We start from the raw sequence: 18,749 nt of genomic DNA, 5'->3' as shown, positions 1-18,749 counted from the left end.
CCCAGCCCAACGACCCCCTCCTCAGCGCAACGGGCGCCTCTGCCTGCCCCTGTCAGGGGGGTCAGCCATGGGCCGAGGGTCCTCGTTTTACCTGCCGACGGGTTCTGGTCCCTCAGGCTCAGGAAAAGGGTGTTTCACATAGCCCTGGGAAGGAGAAAGCCTGGCAGCGGGAGCCAGGCTGGGCCTCCAGGAGGGCTGCAGCCCCAGGGTGGTATGAAGGCCACGCTCCCCTCTCAGCTGGGGGACCCACAGCCTTTTGGGTAGCTGGCTGTACGCTGAGGCACAGGACAGTGCCTCCTTGCCCCGTGGTCCATCCACCTTTGCACTGCCTTGCAGTGGAGCTGGTCACTAACTCAGGCTGGTCGGTCAAATGCACCGATGTAGGTGACCACATGCACGAGAGTGCTAGTTAACACTGGGGTCAAAAGTTAAACGCAGGTATAGACAGGCAGGACGAGGGCTCAGACAGCTCAATTAATCCGTGACTACTTGTAAGTGAAGGCTCTGGAACGATGGGGGGTCACAGCTGGAGGCAGATGTTTCTACACCCTGTGGTCAGCACTGGTAAAAAAGAACTAGTGAAGTAATAAAGTGTAACTCAATAGTTTTGTGCAAGTTAAAAGTTCAAGCTTACTACATACATTTCAGTCTTAAGCACGTTTTGCAAAGCAGCTTTTCTGCCTGTAGGTTTCGGGTAGATGAGAGGTGGCAGGCATCATCATATCCAGTTCTACAAAAGAAACCAACTGTTGTAGTCAGACCAGTATAAAAGCCAGTGGGAAAGAAAGGTGACTTAGCATGACATTGCTTATACCAATCCTGCTTTGATGTGCAGATGAGTAGCTTAAGAGAGAAGTATCTTTAAAACAGGTAATTTGCGGTGACTGTTTCAGGAGGCACCCAGGACTGGAACAGCATTAATGTCATCTGGATGCACTACTTTCGCTTACCACTTAATCACTTGATTAACAATTCAGGCAAAAAGCCACACACACTTCATGCAAATATCTAGCTATCCATTAGGCATAATAAGTGAAATGAAATTACCATGAGGATATTTCTAAATTGGCTAATAATTGTTGTGTTTTTACAAGCCGGTAACATTGGTTAGCTGATGAGGGGTAGACATCAATGCGTATTTGTTGCATGCAGCTAGTATATGCCCTGGAGAAAAACTTTATTCATCCATACTGCCATCATTTAAAAGCAGGAACGAGCCCAGGCCGTTAGCACAGTCTCTCCGTTCCTTACATTTGCTCTCTGGCTTGTAGCATCGATTGTGTCTCAGGGCTGTTGTCTACAGAACAGTCCGAATTTCACACATTATTCTCTTTTTACAGAAGTGCTACTCACGCAGTGTATGGATTAGGGGATGAACAGTTTTGAATAATTTTTAAGAACATAGTAAATGACTATTTCAAAAGAAGGAGAAATAAACACATCAAGCCCTTATACGCATGTGAACCTGTGGCATTTACAAACTGAGCAATGACCCAACTGAATCTCCATTTGGACCCTAATGACTATACATAGATGTCAATATAGGATTTTGTGGGCACAGCGGAAGAGACAGCATTTTGGCAAGCACAAGTGTGCTTGCCTTTGTACCACTGCATTTGTGTTAAAGACAGAAAAAACAAGCCAGATATCTCACGAACAGTAACAGGTGCTGGGTTGTGCAGTACGGGAAAGTCAGAATTCAACATGGATTTGCCAAGTCTCACACAAAATAACTGAAAAGACCCAGCGTCTTTCTTTCCTATTTCACTACACTTAGCATATGTAAATTAGTGACAAATGTAATATTACTTATTTAATAGCCTCATGAGCTATGAGTGTTTCACATCACAAGGAGAAAATAAATTTTAAATGAAACTTAATGTGTTTAAAATCAACTTTATCAGATCTGGAAACACAAATACTGTCTGCTTTAAGTAATAATGCTAAAGCAGACAGACAGACTTAAGTTTACTGGTTTTTTTTTATGGGTTTCTTTCAGAATTTCTTTGCAGTTCTTTGAGTATAACATTGCAGTGTTTTTCCACTTACAATGTTTCTGTTTGAGGATAGTTACAACATTTTTTTTTCCCTGTATCTTAAATTTAGAACTACATATGCTACTTTTTTTTTTTCTTTTGATCTGGGAATATATATATGGACATATGACCCTAAATTACTATTGCATTCAGCATAAAAGGCCTTATAGATATGCACAAGGTCTAAGTTATGGCAGATATAGGAATGTTGATTCTAAGTGCCTAGCTCTTATTTATTTTAACCACAAATAAAAGCGGCATATAAATTTGGTGAGGATTTTTGTTTGGCTAGGTTTTTGCTCTGCTTTATATTTGATAATTGAATACTTTCATGATCACGCTCCATGATCCCATGCACAGGACACAATAGTCAGCAGGCTGCCGTTCAGGCTGGCCCCGCTGGATCTGGCATATAGAAATCTGGAGCAGACCACCGTGCTCCCTGTCAGCACCTTGTTCTTACAGATGAGCCAACCAGTAGCTCAAATTAATTGTATCCTGATCACATGTATACCTTTACCAGGCAATAAAAGAAGGCTAAATCCACATACTCAAATAATTCTTGTTCACCTGCATATCTGTCCATACACACCTGGTTTTTATTTCTTTTACTACCAGACTCAGAATGATGACGAACAGAGTCTTACTTCCTGAATGAGGCAGAAGAGGCAGGGTACGTAATATACCGACCATGGGCTAGGCTAGTAAGACCGACCACTGCGGCAGCCAAGCTGGTTAAGGCTGTGCAATAAATATTCATTTGTCTTGGAGTTTTCTCCTAACATTTTTCTCCTAGGTGTACCTTTGCTTTAGCCTTTTGACTGTTTGGTCATTTGAAGAGTGGAAGTGGAATTTTCAAAAATGTTTTATCAAGCTACTGCTATTGCTGTGATTGCCTACAGTAACGCCCTTCACTGGCTTCAGGAAGAACAGAACTAGACCAAAGTCTACCCTCTTTATTTTTCTAAGTATTTGCGGTCAGCCTTCTACTGACCTGCCAATTCTGTGTGGTTAACTGCTGAACATGCCTGCCCCACCCTGAGTAATAGCACATTAGAAGAGCCTGCTTAGAAAAGACAGCATTTCCATACAGGTTACTTTGCAGGTGTTTAACATTTATTTCTTGATTGGGATTTTCCTGAGAGTGCCCCAAAATAAGAGCTCTGGCAAGACCTGGCGCTCCTGCACATGTCCATGAGTAAGACATGCCAGGCACCTGCTCCCTCAGGTGAGGTAAGGCTGTGGCTGATGCTGGCACCCCAGGAGCCTGGGAAGCATGAGCTGCCTCCAGCCCTGTCCTGCAGGAAAGTGGTTTTGAATTTCACCAGGAAGCCCCATTCCTCTTCACATGGCTGTGGGCAGTGGCCACGTCTGCACGGTGCTGGGAGAGGCAGTGCAGGGAGCAGGCTAAAGCACAGCCATACCTGGCTGGCATTTGTGCATCCACATCTCTTATTCCATACCCATACAAGAAAGTTTATACATCCCAAAGGACTTTGCTGCACGTGATTTCAGACGCTGTAAGACAGGCCCAGGGTTGACTGATTATCCCAATGTGGCTACATTATAAGTAAAGCATCAGTGCATTATAAAGCATCCGTACCAGGGGTAGAAGGGCTCCAAATTTTCATTGCCACCATCATCTAAAACTCACACTTGAGGATAAATTTGTTTCCAGCTCACAAGGTGAATTTGAGACTGAGCATATGTTTATGCTTGAATTTAAAAAAGAGCTATGCTTTCTACTAAACTTGTAAGTTCTTTGGGATAAGAATCTTCTCTTTAAATAAATAACAAATAATAAATAAACATAGTTTCATAAAAGTATCAGAGTATTTCCAACCAGATTCTTAAAAAGTACAATGTATTTTTTGTTGTAGATCAAGGAGCAAAAAAGATGGACTAAGATGCAATGAGGAAAAATGTACATGAAAGACAAAAGATAACATGTTGTATGCAGTCACAGAGATTAATTATTTGGAAAGTTTCAAAGGAAAGAAGGTGGGTTTTAAACTTTTCAGTAAGATGAGAACATCATCCTGGTATTTAATGCTTCTGATAACATGTTGTTCCATCAATCAGTTATTTCTAAATACTGGGCCAAGTTTACTTGCATTTACATCTGGCCCTCTTGAGATAGTTTTAGAAAAAAATCAATATTATCATTTTTTCTTAATAAGCTTCACTTGCATCCTTCACTTGTGCCTGTAATTTTGTACATTTGTGTTATATGAATATTCCAGCAAGTGCATTGCGGGCATGGAGGGCCACCAGGTCTCTTTTCATAGCTCATTAGAACCAACAGAAGAAGCCACAATTTGTTCATAAATATTAGGCAAAGAGATTTAGGTGAAATCCAGCGAATACCTTACTCATCACAAAGTATTTACCAGGATCTAGGTTCATGCCATGAAGACTGCAGGGATAGTATTTGTATGCTAACATGGCAAACCCATTGTGCTAAACTATGCAAAAACTGTATGGTCCGTGCAAAACCCAGCAGGGACAGCTTTAGCTCTTAACAGCAGCCAAGTCTTAAAAGATGTACAGAATCTCCAATCAGCTAAGCCACATCCTGTTAGTTGTTCAAGCAAGAAAGAAAACAGAGTATATCTTTCTGGAAAGAGACTACTACAGTGAAATTTTTAGTTGAAATCAGATATGCATTGGGCTAAAAAGCAGAAGTTTCAAAGCACAAGACCTCTAATTTTGTTGCCTGTGCCCAGAGAAACCTGGCCAAATACCCTAAAAATCAGTGAGGCATTCCTTGGGGCCAAATGGATTGCTCTTGAGTCAAATAATGGCTTACAAAATCCTTTTCCTGAACTTCTCATCCAATCGAGTTTCTTTAGACCTATGATCTTTTGAAGAGGGGACAAAGCAGGAGGGGGTGTGTGTGTTGTGAATAGGAGGGGAGCCTTGGTAAATTCCTATGGTGGCATTTCTACCCACATCCTGCTCCTGGGCCAGGCAAGTCCTCCAGCTGTTGACCAGCTGGCTGAGAAGTCAACGTGGCTGCAAGGTTTTGAACATGGATAAAAGTTTGACATATTACTTCCAATAAACCCAGCAGGCAGGTAATTTCTGTGCACTCCTGAGAACTTATGTGTGGTATTATCAGAGGAGTCACCACCATGCCCATATGCCTCTGAAGCACACAAGATGGAAGGGAAAGGACATGACGGTAGAAGGAAAGCCTCAGTTCAAATATGCCAAAAATTACCTTGACCTCTGAAGAGAAGCAGCTGTCCATCTGTCCTCTGAAGAGGAGAGAACTATCAATTAGTTCAGAGTCACTGAGCAGGGGACAACAGTGCAGGCACTAACATAAGCCCAAATCCTGCTTATCTACTTCTCTCATCTCGAGCAGCGTGTTGTCTTGCTCTGTAAGGCTCTCCCACTGGTAGAAAGCAACAAAACGAGATGACCTGATAGAGGTAAAGTTAGTGGAGTTTGAAAATTGGCAGTTAAGGTTTTGATCACCAATTCTTAGTGATCCACGCAGTGACACTTTTCCTTCAAGTCTTCAAGGAGCTGTTAGAATTTGTGTGTCATGCCTAAGGAAATTAGGTGGTGAATTCCTATGTGAGAATGTGAGGAAGTTCATGGAGTTTGCAACTTCTTGTGTTAGTCTCAAATGCCCCCTAACTTCAGGGTGTCATTATTCTTAAACTATAAAATGAATCTGTGAACTGCAAGATGGTGTGATTTACTTACCAGTATATGAATTAAGAAACTGATATGATTTCCTACCTATAGATCTTTCCTAGACACACATTACACTGTAGATATCGGTGGAGAGAAATTGCTATGGAAATGATTCAGGGACTTCAGAGAGTGGGATATAATTTTATTTTTTCAAATAGAAAATTGCTCACATCTAGTCCATTTACACATAGTCAATATGTTCCAGCACATCGCATTATACCTAAAAACGACAGCACCAATGACTTAACAATGAACAAATTATAAGTTAGTGAGTCAATTTACAGAAAAGATTGAGCAGCAAGAAGACTCATAGCCAAACCAATGTTTAAATACATTTCTAATCCAAGCCAATCATATCAAATTGACCTGTGAACAGTGCACATAGCTTCTCTTTTTTTTTTCCCCTCCTTCTCTACTCTCATGGTAAATGAAGACCTGCTTTAAATGACTTAAGAGTTTATTATTTTTCTAAATCACTTGCTCAGTTCATTTTTGGATCTAATCTTGTGAGGTACTTAATGTGAGGCAGGGTAACAGTAGCCTGACAGGTTTTTCCACCCAAGAGCGGACACACAGTTTTGAGTGGAGCATGTGTTATGATCACATGGCATCCAGAAAAGTATCTTTTTAGCAAAGAATATTTCTGAGGTCCGTAAAATGCTGATGGCCTTCAGCTTCCGTTGACGCTTAATACTCTCAAGAACTCAAATCTTTGGAGCTAAAAGGAAAGCACCCTTTCGCATTTGGTTTTATAGCTGAACAGGTATCTGCTGTAAACTGAAATCTCAGGGCTTATATACAATTCAGAGCAACCTGAACCTGACCGATTGCAGTGTGTGCATCTCCCCTGGGCAAGCAGGCTGGACTTTGGTAGAAAAGAGCAATATCCTCCTCAGGACTACGGGCGTCATGTTTCTCAGAGGCTGCCCTTCCTCTTCCTCTTTGTACGGCAGCAACACTAGGGTGAATGGACTTTTTAGATCATAAAAGTGAGGTGAAAAAAACAATCTTTGACTGATATAACTGGAGGTTTCTGCTGAATTCCCCTCCTATGCAAAGCACTAAGAAGTTTGCTTTAAAACTTTTTAAAAAGACCTTGAAAGCATTATGACTCTCTGTTTTCTACAGAAAACTGTGGTAGATGTTCTAGACAGTCTTGTCCTATGGGATTACATGAGGCTTCTGGGAACAGTGATAAAATCCAGAAATTTTCTCCACAAGACTGAAAATACCAGCAGATCTCAACAGAGGAAATTAAAATATTTATTGCTGCCCTGCCTGCTCCTACTCTGTGTCAATCTTAAGTGATAGAGTTAGTTTAAAAATTGATCGCTGCAATCCATCTCAATAAAAATGTAGTCTGAAGATCAGGTATGCTTAGCCCATGAATGACAGAAAAAAAAAATGTCTGATGGTAATTTTGGAACACATTCAAGGATTTTGCTATGTCTTTCCACGGTGATGAAAGACAAATTGTATTGTTAAAGCCCTACATGCTATGTTTTAAGGGTATCCCTTCAAGTTATAGTAACTGAGACCATTGTTTAAAAATCTTAATTCATATTTTATTACTAATTATTTACCGAATTGATAAAGCTATCTACTCTACAATGCACAGCTTTACCTACACATAGCTGCTAGAAATACACAATTATCAACCAAAATCAGAGACAACATCCAAACTGTAAAATGTAACCAGACACTCTTATCCTCTTTAAACAGTCTAATAAATAAATATAAATACATAAATATTGCAGAACAATAGTATATTTCTTGCACCAATAGAGGTATATTATTTATCTGTGGTCAATAGTAAAATCTTGCTTTTGTCTTTAGAAAGGGTATTTTAAATTTCTTACAATATAGCAAAAACTTAAGATAATTCATAAATTAGTGTGACGGGATCCAGTGTGTCTGTTACCCTACAAGTACTTACCAAGAGGTTTTTTAGTTTAAAGCTTTTGTAACAGGAATGCTTCTAGCTTTGGCTGTACCATAGGCAACTGCTGCAAATTAGCACCATTCATGAAATAACGAGAACATCAAATCTTCTCAGAGCATGAGGTAAAATGATATTCAAAAAGAAACAGTCTTTCAGTTTCTCCTTGTTTTTTCAGTTTGAACATCTAGTGCATCACACATACAGCTGGGAATACTACCAATCTTAAACTGCAGAATTGTATCAGATTTAAGAAAGCACTTAAATTACACTGAATACTAAGGAGAATTTCTGCACATCTGCTTTGCCAGTATCTACAAATGCACGTACAAAAAAAGATAGGAGATAGTTCCTTTAAGCAAAAAATATGCATATATTCCTAAGCAACAAGATAAATGTAGTTTAAATATACCCACAATATTTTCTATCAAATGCTGACATTACAAACTCAACATTTTTTGCAATCCTTTTGAGGAATTATTTTCAGGGAGATCTTTAACTGCTACACCACTCATCACACATTATGATACTATTTGTGATGTATTTTATCAAGCAATTGTAAAGCGTACCCTATAAATACTAATTGGGTCTGGATTACTGTTTTTAAGTTACCATTTAGCATATTTTAAAGACCTTAATCTGTGACATACAAAAGCTTTTTTGAGCATGTAACAGTTTTAAGGGTAGTCATCCCTTTGATAATCCCTCATCATTTTACAAAATGTAGGGATTTAGTATTGCGTTAACTTCTTGTTCAAAAATACACAGTGCGCTAAAACTTACAAATACCTGGAAAATTAATTTCTGACATTGCATTTACAGTAGTTTTAATGAGTGCTTATATGTAGTTATTAGTCACACGACCCTTCCTCCACCAGAAATAAAAACTAACCTTATTTTTATATTTCTGACCTTTAAATAGTTCACCACGGCTTGGCTGTGCCAAAATATTAACAAAACTACATACAGATTCAGACAAACAGATGGAAAGTAATGCTGTCTCAAAAATACTACATAATGTCTTCATGTTTCTCAGAAACTCTATTCTCAGCGTTAAAATAAAATTCCAAGAAAAAAACAGAGCTCTGATTTCCCTTTCACAGACCCTGATGTCCATCAGACAGGTAAATTCAGCCGTATTTGGTATTTCAGTGATCCTTTAAGTTGTTAGTGAAATTACTCAGTCCGGTATGAGCAAAAGAACTGCTTAAGAGCTTTTGATAACAAAATGACGTTTCCCAAATAAACTGATTTTAAATTTGAATTCCTTCATTTTTCAGAAGAGTGTAACTCCATGATTATGAATATTGCTGAAATCATGTTATTTGCATGTGGCTGTTTAAATCCTGCTCAGCTGATAGCCTCTAGATAATATAATGCTTTCAAAGTGCTGGTCTTCTGCTTTTTCTTTCACTCTCTGCTCCTCTAAGGTAGACACAAGTTTGTCCCTTTCTTCAACCACTTTCATCATCTCAGTAAAAATTTCATCCTCCTCATTCAGATCCATCTCATCTTTAAGGCTGTCTAAAAGACCACAAAACAAGAGGTTAAAATCCAGATCACTCTGTTGTTACGCTTTGCATTTTAACTGTTGGTGTATGGCTTGAATTAATATTATAGTCAATGACAAACTAAGTCAATAGCAGTTAATATTTTTCATGTTACAGTTCAGGGAGAATTTCTCCTGCATTTGGGCCATTTAAGGTTGTCCATTAAGGCTCCTAACATCTAGAGTAGATCTTCTAGCAAAACTTAAGACTGGAAGGGGTAGGAAGACCACTACTTGTTTATCAAAATATTTAAGCTGGAGTTTAAATTTAATTTATAAGGTAAAAAGCTCAACCGTGAAATGTAGTACCTATAAGAAAATGAAAAGTGTTTTTCAGAAAATGTATTGAGAACTGCCATCACTTACAATCCGCACACTTAGAACACAACAGGATATTTTTGGGTATTCAGTGCTATGTAACGCCCCTTCTCCCTGCATTCCTCCTCCCCATGCTTTCTTTTCTAATACCAAATGAAAGGACAAGCCCAAACTGTAATCCCAAGTACCTAAAAGCAGTTCCAAATTACTGCGGTAACCAGTAATGCTACAGTTAACATAAAAGCAGATAATCTCTTTTGTGTTTAGGTGGTTGAAGAAATTACTTTCCATTGCTGCCCATCTTTGCACGTTAGCTGGGTGTTGCTGCCTGCACAGCACAATTAGTGGAATTACATGTGCGAGTGCTTCTGATCCAGTTCAATGTAAAACTGAGCAGGTTAGCTTAGCTATCTTCACTAGAAGATCTCACATGTTGCATTTTGCTGGCTGAGCTGCACTCACAGAGGAGCACAGGAGGAAGAGCCTCAGCCGCTCTGGTCCTTTTTGGAGCAAACGGGGATGCATACAGGCATGGTCTATCACTGTGGGCTGGAGCATACTCTCCCCTTTGACTTACCATCAATGGCCATTTTCTCTCTCAGCTTTTGCTCCAACCTGCTTTGGTGGTCCTCCAATTCTAGCTCTTGGGCTCTAGGTACAATAAAAAGTATGTTAAAGAATAAGCTTTTTTCAATAAAGACATATGTGTTAATATTCTTTCAACCAAGAGATTGTGTGTTCTGTTTATCCAGTATTTTCTCCTCATGGGCAGTCAAGGCTAAAAGGTTTGCCCGCGCCTATATTGCCAGAGCAACGCCAGAAGTACCACTACCACCTTTTGCATTATGTATCAGATTAAGCTCCCTCATACACTGCAACACTTAAGGCTTTAACCAGTTGTACTTTGCTGGTGGCACCTACAATGTAATTCTGGATAGGACTGAACGCTCCCACACACGAAGGGCCCTGCCAGGCCCTCTGCACAGGAACAGGTCCCGAGGCAAGGGAATTAATACATGTGAACGCACCCTGACAGCATTTTGTGTCCTGCAGCGATAAAAGCAGCCTGCTTTTGTTTTTTTAACTCTGCTTTGCAGACAGTGTGAGCAGGAAGCATTGCTACCACAACACCCAATGACAATCGAAGGGGAAAGAAAAGGTTTGGCCCCTGGCAGCATCAGGACGGCTGGGGAGAAACTGGGGTGCAGCTGGAGCTAGTGGCTGGGCTGCAGCTCTGCGCACAGAGCGGGGGCTGGCTGAGTGATACGGAAATGATAAATGGCAATGAGCAGCCTGCACTGGTGGGAAATCCAGGAGTGAGTAATGACTGCTGCAACTCTCATCACCTTGCCACATTGCCCAGAAATAGTGGAGAAAATAGCTGAGAGTCACCTCCGCTTATCTGTTGAGTATGTTTCCAAGGAGGTGAGGTGAGGGAGCTACAGCCAATATTGTTTCCATCAACCACAAACAGTGGCATCTGAGACGGTTTTTATTTGCTTGGTGTTATCTGCTTGTTTCATCGCTGTAGTGAATTCCTAGATCTTTCCTCCTATGTCCAATAATAACTGGGATAAACTTGTCAGACTATTTTTCTTCCACAGGAGAAAGTGCCCCAGTGTTCATTAGACCCACATTATGTAAAGGCAGAGCATCTATATGTTATACTTGTTTAGAGTATTGTATAGGATTGAAATAATTGAACCACTGTGAGAGGGAAGGACCAGGAGGGCTCAACTGAAAATCTGTGTTCAAAACAGATTGTAGCTACTCTGGGTATGTTTATTCTGCGACAGTGTCAAACTGCAGCATGCAGCAAGGTGTTCAGGTGTATTGTGAGTACACTTTTCCCCTCTCCCCTCCCCTTCTAGAGTACTAATGCTTGTCCTTACTTACATAATCAGGAGCTCAGACTCGTAACGCATTAATTTATTCCTCTCCAGGACCAGCTCAAACCATTCATGTAGCATCTGAGTTTCATCCTTTGTGCCTGAATCTGTTTAAAATAGGAGACTTAAGTGTGCATTACCGGCTTTCCTTCCAATGCTCTTACCACTTAGGTTAACTTTAAATAGTCCTCATTTCTAAGCCTAGGTGAGTTCAAATGTAGATTTTTTTGCTGTATGTAACTTACATCAGTAATGTCTGGGTATAACAGATATAACATTCTTGTCTACATTTGGTTGAATGTTGTAGTTTATTGCAGTTAAAGGTGCATTAGATTTAAAAACACTTTTGTTTTGGAAGTTTTTCTTTCACATACTCATGTAGATTTTCTTTTTTTAATAGGCACTTTTTCTTTCTCTTAGATCTGCCTTTGATAACATAGTTTCTCTGTTGATACTGGACTCCAGCAGCTGAACTATACATATAAATAGATATCCCATTAACACAATTGGACCTCAGGATGTACATGATGGCAAGTATCAACTTAGTCCCTGCTTCCAGTGGGCATCAGATGCACAGTCAAATCCTCTACAAATTTCCATTCATTTGCCAACTGGCCTCTAAATCTGCATCTGCTTTGAATGATGGGAAAGGTTGTGGGACAGGACAAATCTATTATTACTGGGTGGTTTTGTAACACTTTGGACCAGGGCATCACCAGTAGGCACTATACAGACACAAAGCACGAGATGGTCTCTCTCCCAAAGAGCTCACAGCTTGACTCTGCCTTGCTGAAGAGGAGGACGGATTTCTCTTTCACCAGAAAGAGCCTTTACTGCTCCTAAGATGCCATCGTACAAAAATCTTTGGCAATGAAGAACCCCTGGGTATTTTCAAGTGGCAAGTCAGAGCACATATGTATTTCTTTTCCTCGCTGTCCTTTTTAACACACTCATCACTTCACATTTTCCATTCATTTTCTTCACAAAACAAAACCACCCCACCACCCTTTGATACAGAATTAGAGCAGCAGCGATGGCACTGCAAACACACCTCCCACAACGTCTGCTCTGCCCATCCACCCTCTGTTGCCACAAAATAGTGATCGCTTGTAGGAAGCAAATATCTTGCACTACTCCAGGTTGAGGCAACAATTTAGGGGACACGCTGACCTTTTCAGAAGCATAAAATCAACAGCCAGCCCATGCTCCTGCCTCAGCACGTGGTGGTTGCACACCCCACCACGCTGCCACCGTGTGTTGGAGGCAGGGACAGCTAAACATGGGACAAAGCAAAATGAGGTGCCACCAGCAGGCAGGGGAACACAGCTCTCTCCTCCTCAGTCCTTACATCATGCTGCTAGACAACCAAGTATAAAATCCCCATAAACCAGGCTGACTATTTTCTGTGGATGGAGACTTATGTGATTTCTCCTACTTTAAGACGACTGCACCTTTATTTCAGATGACTGAGCACACTGAAATTTAAGCCCAAAGGTCTCAGATTCAAGCTCCAGAGATGACAATTACAAGAGTATCATTGAACTAGGTTACCAAGTGGAGAGATAGCCAGAGTCCTGGACAGCTCAGCAGTGTTTTGGATGCCTTTCTGTTGTTGTTTTGAAATGCACCTTGTTCTCAGCCTCAGGAATTAGCCTCTTGCCTCTACTGCTTCAGGTGTTCCTCACTTTAACGTCAAAGTCAGGATTTGACTCCACTCAAGAACAACAGTTTAAAGCCCATCTCCTTCGGGCAGTAATGCTCTCACCCAATGCAGCCCTTCAGCAATCTTCCTGAGCAGGAGGGAAATTGTTTGGTGTTTGGGATCACCAGCCCACTTGCATGCCTTCACCAGGCACTGTCATCCCAGAGAGCCCAGGTCACCTCCTGCCAGTGTTGGAGGAATTACATGGGCCCCCACGCCGAGGACAGGAGTCATGCTGGCTTGAGTGCAGTTCTGCAATTTCTCATCAGCATTTGACCCCAACCCCATGGAACGGTAGGATAAAGCAGCAGGAGAGGGCAGAGCAATCTTGGTCCTATTTCTGCCCGATTCCATTAAAACTTGGCAGTAATGGATGTGTTCCTGAGGGATCTTCCAGGTCAGCAAGTGGTGATAAAAAAATGTCTTCTCAGGGTGACTGCTGGAGCAGTTCTTGCTGGGACATGCCAACGGTGGTTTCTCACAGATCTAATGCAGGGATGCAGCATTAGTATTCAGAGCCTTAGGTCTTCGTATGCCACCATCAGAAGTTATCATCAAAATTTGATCTATCTTACTGTCAGTAAAAACATTGCAATTGCAGGTATGCCTATGTCCCGCACACATCCCGAGGGTTACTATTCCCTTTTTGCAATTTTCTTGATTAGGCAAAATTTTTTTTTTAATGTTTCCTCTTTACCTTTAAAATCTCTATATATCTAATAAAAGACTGTGTATCGTAGGTTGATTGAGGTAAGCAGAGAGTAACGCACTTTGCAAAAATGCCACTCATTTTAGCAAAATCCTCAGTGCAAGCTGAAATAAAAATAGCCCTTGTTTTTCCTCCTTCTCCATCCCACAGAATGTCCCCCAAGTGTCCCCAGGGGCATTTTTTTCCCTAAGCTTTTCAAATGTTTGTTAATAATAATGTTAATAGTTATTTAAGTCTGATGGAGTGCTTTATGCCTTCCAAGGGCAGAACAAGCCAATGAAGTCTTTTGTATAATGCAGTACGACAGATCTGTTTAAAGGCTAGAGGGAAAACAATTTGTGAGTTTGTTTTGTGAGCCACGCTAGCTTTTTGTTACAGCATTGCTAAAGCAAAACTTTCCTCCTGGTTTACCCAAATCTCCTTTAACCTAGACCCCATTTGAAAGTCAGGTATTCCTCTAATTACATTGTAGCTATTTCTATTTTCATCACTTTTGAGGGAATGACAGGCTGCAGAGGAGTATTTACTGAACACTGTTCTCAAAACCTCAACCTTCTGTTCTCCAGAGTGATGCTACGCCGTCCTTCCATACAGCAGTCACACAGTAAAGGGGGCTCGGCCAGTTTGCACCTTTTTAGGAACAGCCAAACCTCATATTCCTTATTCCTACAGGTTTTCAACTGATTTCTTTTGACTCTGTCAAAAGTTCTGAGAAACCTTGGATATGCTCCTTATGAAATAAAAAACTAGCTGCAACGTGCAGATACTTGTTCACCTTCCAAAACATGGAGAGATTTCTTAATGTTCTCTCAACACAGATTTTCTTCTTTACCATCATTCTTCATGATTTGTTTAGTCAGCTGATCAGTTATGCTAATTTCAGTGGAAAACGTGTTTCGAGATTTTTATTTCTGTATTTTCTTGTAGGAAGATCTCCATAAGCCTCCACAAATGTCAGTGGAAAACAAAGCAATGGTACGGTGATTTATTATTTGGTATTTTGAACCAGAATAAAGGGAATAACGGGCATGAAAAAGTATTCATAGGACTTTTTTTTTTTTTTTTTTTTAAACACATGAATTGTTGTCACTACAATTAGAAGATCATCAAAGCCTCATTTTGCTCATCAGTCTTCATGGCAGTTGTTTCACACCCACGCATGTTCTCTTCTAATACAGTTGAGGAGCTAATGAATAACTCCCCCTAACAAAGGGGCCATTCATCCTGGGCTTACAGAATTATTAGAGGAGAGTTGCGTAAATGTCACTGAAGACTAGTGTTTGCAGGCCTGTGTCTAAATTTGGTTATTCACAAGCTTTGCAGCTCAATATTATTGCTGAACTGTGATCGTTTTCTAATTACCTTAATAATACCTATTAAATCACTTGAATTGCATAAGCGCAGACCTGCTTAAATACAACTTAACCTAATAAACACTGGTCATTCATTAAACAATAATGGTCATTATTTTTAAGAAGGTTGAAAAGAATCTTAAACTCACTGATTCCTGCATCATTACACGTATGTTATTACAAGCAACAAAGCACTCACATTTTGTTTGGGAAACTTATGGCTTCATGCTTTTGCACCAGGAGAGTTACTGAGACACAGTAACATCCTACGTTTCAGTATCTGCCCTATTTGTAACTGGCCACCTACACACAAACAATCAACAGGGAGAAAAAAAATAGTACTTTCACCTTAATGAGGGCAATCCAATTACTAAGGATGGGAAGAGAATGAGAAGCATCAATCTGTTGGCAGACAGCCTTCTTTAGGAAATGCAATTGTCACAACAGCAAAAACAAGAGGTGGCTTTAGGCCATTTATCCTGGTATTCGGTGTCTATCCCAAGAGCTAGAAGCCTCTTGTCCCTCTGTATTTTTGACATTTCCAAAAAACATCCACCCTTGTACAAATCAGCAGTAAAGAAAAAAGCTAACACTCAAAATCCTCAAAGTCTTTTTAGCAGACTTTCTCATAGGCGGTAAGGTGGGTGCCATTTGATAAACAGTTATGTTTTCATTTAAGAAAAAAAAAAGATGTTAGCCTTTTAAATAACATTTGAAATAGGTTGGCACTATCAATTATAGGAAATTAGTTAATAAATATAAAAGGTTGGACAAATGCTCTCTTGCTGAACCAATTAGTTCAGTGTTAGAATAGGAGCGATAATTGCTAAGAAAAGATGGCATTAAAAAAGCCAGCATGTAGAGATTTTGCTGGGTTGCCTAGCTAAGACAACAAGATCAGGTGCCAAAACATATCTAGGTTTTCAGTGTTGTGCAACTGCCTGTCATGAAAGCGTGAGGTTCAGCTTTCTAAAACGGAGGTCAATAAAGACACGTTTGCAATTGGGCTGTCAGCTCCCCAGAGTCCTTTCAGCACAGAACCGCAACCCCTCTGAAGTCCCTTACATGCATGGTTCACATTCCCATCCCTGTTTTGAGCCTGGCAGGAGCCCCTAGATGTCCTGTCCCTCTGCGGGAGGTCTCCCCAGCTTCACCCCACGCACACTGGGAAGCATTGGTAGGGCTGGGCTGGTGGGAGGATGCTGCAGTCCTGGGTGCTTGGGACTGTTGGTTCAAGCGAGTGAAAACCTTGCCTCTGACCAGGGCCAGGATGACATCCCTGTTATCTTCCACCCGTTGGGGGGAAAGCAGTGTGATTTGGGTCTGTGTGCCTGCATGCTGCTGTTGCTATAGCATGGCCACCGGCTCTAATCATATTAATGGCATTTCACACTCTGGGAGAAGTCATTAAAGACTCTGTTACTAGGCACGGACTGCTGCTGGCTTGGTAACTGAGATACAGCTCCTGGAAACCTCACTAGTTCCCTCCAGAAGATGAAATTAAACTGAGGATGGGATTTTAAAAGATGGGCGGGGGGTGGATTTAAAAGAGGGGGGGGGGGGGAAATGTAGATTCAGGTTGAATAGCAAGGCAAATAATTCCAAATCTGTGTTAACCAACAGAAAATTTATAGCATTCAGTATAAAGGTGCTTGAGCTAACAGAGTTTGAAGAAAAAAGTAAACACTGATTTTTGTCCTTACAGTTATTGTTTCATTTCGGATTTTGCACTGAAGTCTACTTCTATGACAATCATTAAAACCCCTCTGCTTTGAAAAAGATTTAAAAAACCCACCACCAAACACACACACACTGCTTCATCTACCTGATTCTCCTCTTAGTTCTCTCTCCAGTTTGACACCAAAAATCTCCAGAGCTCTTTGTCTTTCCTCCAATTCTTCTAGCTGGCGCTGGACTGCCTGCAAAATTGTAGTGGTATAAAAGCTACAGACATAGCTTGAAAATTCAGAGACAAAAGATGGTCTCAGAGGTTAGAGAAACAGCTTGAAAAGGTCTCAGAGGAGTCATGGGATTTGCAAATTCATTGAGCATATTAGGTGCATAAGCAATTTAAGCACTAGGTATCTATCTACATTTTTATGTGGGTAAGTATCATAGGTACTGAAAGAACCTCAGTTTTTCTGAACTTTAGCTCTTCCGTTGTAAAACAGAGATCATAATGTTTCTGTCCCTCACAAGGTGTGAAAAGTCAATACATTACACATTCAGAGGCACATATTCTGAGATGCTACATGAATAAAGCTCATATAAATATTGAAGGTTTACAGCTAGAAAGCTTTGCTAGCTATTTCGTTGTCCGTAGGGTTTTGTTGTTTGTTTTGCTTTTATATTTCACAAGCTTTTGACACAGGGAGGAAAGGGTCTAATAGCTAAGAAATGATAATTCAGTGACACTTCAGGAAGGACTTCTACATTCACTGGTCCATCCCCTTTTAAATAAGATTTTCAGAGGTGCCATGTGGATAATAAGCATGAAACATCTTAAAAGGTTGAATTGTCAAATAGAGATGCTCCGCAGTTCCCATTTCAGGCTGTGTTAGGGCATACCAAGCCAAGCCCTCAGGAACAGCCTAACAAACATGAAAGATGGTTTGAAAAGTTTGGACTTGATTATTTCCACAAAGCAGTAAATAAGAGAAGGCATGTATGCATCTAATTTTACCCTGAGATAATTTACAGTTCTCAGATAAAAACTATAACATAGTTGCTCTTACTTTGGATGAAATAAGATACTATTCTTCTTTCCCATGGGTTTTATTCTGTCACGGATTTTATAATAACAGCTAGATTTTAGCATTTTCTAAAATACACTGTCTGGTTCAAACACAAAATTTCTCTCCTTTTCAGTTATACATTTTGCAAAAGCAGTGATGTCTACAAAAACGGAGATTTCAGATTCACATCTGAAAAGCAACTTATTAATTTTCTTTTTTAATTTAATATTGGTACAGAAATAGCAAGTGGAAGCTCCATCCAAAACTATCCACCTGCTATAGTAATATAACAGAAGATGATAGACAACTCTGCCTTCAAAAAGCCTGCTCTCCCCACTACCATATCTTGATTACCATTACAACCTGAATTATTGAGATTAAATCCAGCTCAGGTTTCTCTGCCCTATGCTACAGCACAGACACACAAAAAAATGCTAATGGCCACATATGCCCTTAAGATTTGTGTGTGTGTATATATGCATATAGATACGTATGTATGGTAAGTGAAATAAACCTGAAAATTTTGACACCTGAGAGAACACAGCCTGAGATCAAGTCATGCAGAAGTGCATTCTCAAATCTTTGAACTGTAATTGGAAATAATAAAACATTAGCAGAGTCCAGAGCTTTTCCAGCATTTTCCAAAGAGCAGGGCCTGCATAACGTGAAGTGACTTTCCATCATTAACAAAGAAAATGGTTGACCTTCACTGTTATGGCAGAGAGAGAACAAAAACCATCACTGTATTTTCGTACCCTCCTGTAGTACATAGGGGTAATAGCCGAGTTTCTTACATTCTCAGGGGCTGATAT

General features: G+C 40.4%; 1 protein-coding gene across 1 annotated transcript in view; it reads right to left on the bottom strand.

The window, feature by feature from the left end:
* Positions 1–9,022: 9,022 nt before the first annotated feature.
* The window catches only part of MICALCL (MICAL C-terminal like), a 39,933-nt gene continuing 30,206 nt past the window's right edge, over positions 9,023–18,749 (bottom strand). The window contains exons 9-12 of the mRNA XM_009334568.1: positions 17,028–17,121; positions 11,447–11,546; positions 10,128–10,201; positions 9,023–9,207 (exon numbers count right to left, since the gene is read on the bottom strand). Of these exons, the coding sequence (XP_009332843.1) occupies positions 9,023–9,207; positions 10,128–10,201; positions 11,447–11,546; positions 17,028–17,121 (453 nt within the window). The remainder of the gene's footprint in view (positions 9,208–10,127; positions 10,202–11,446; positions 11,547–17,027; positions 17,122–18,749) is intronic.

This window comes from Pygoscelis adeliae, unplaced genomic scaffold (assembly GCF_000699105.1).
Source record: "Pygoscelis adeliae isolate BGI_AS28 unplaced genomic scaffold, ASM69910v1 Scaffold171, whole genome shotgun sequence".
NCBI classification, from domain to species: domain Eukaryota; kingdom Metazoa; phylum Chordata; class Aves; order Sphenisciformes; family Spheniscidae; genus Pygoscelis; species Pygoscelis adeliae.
This window is presented reverse-complemented; position numbering and strand designations above follow the sequence as displayed.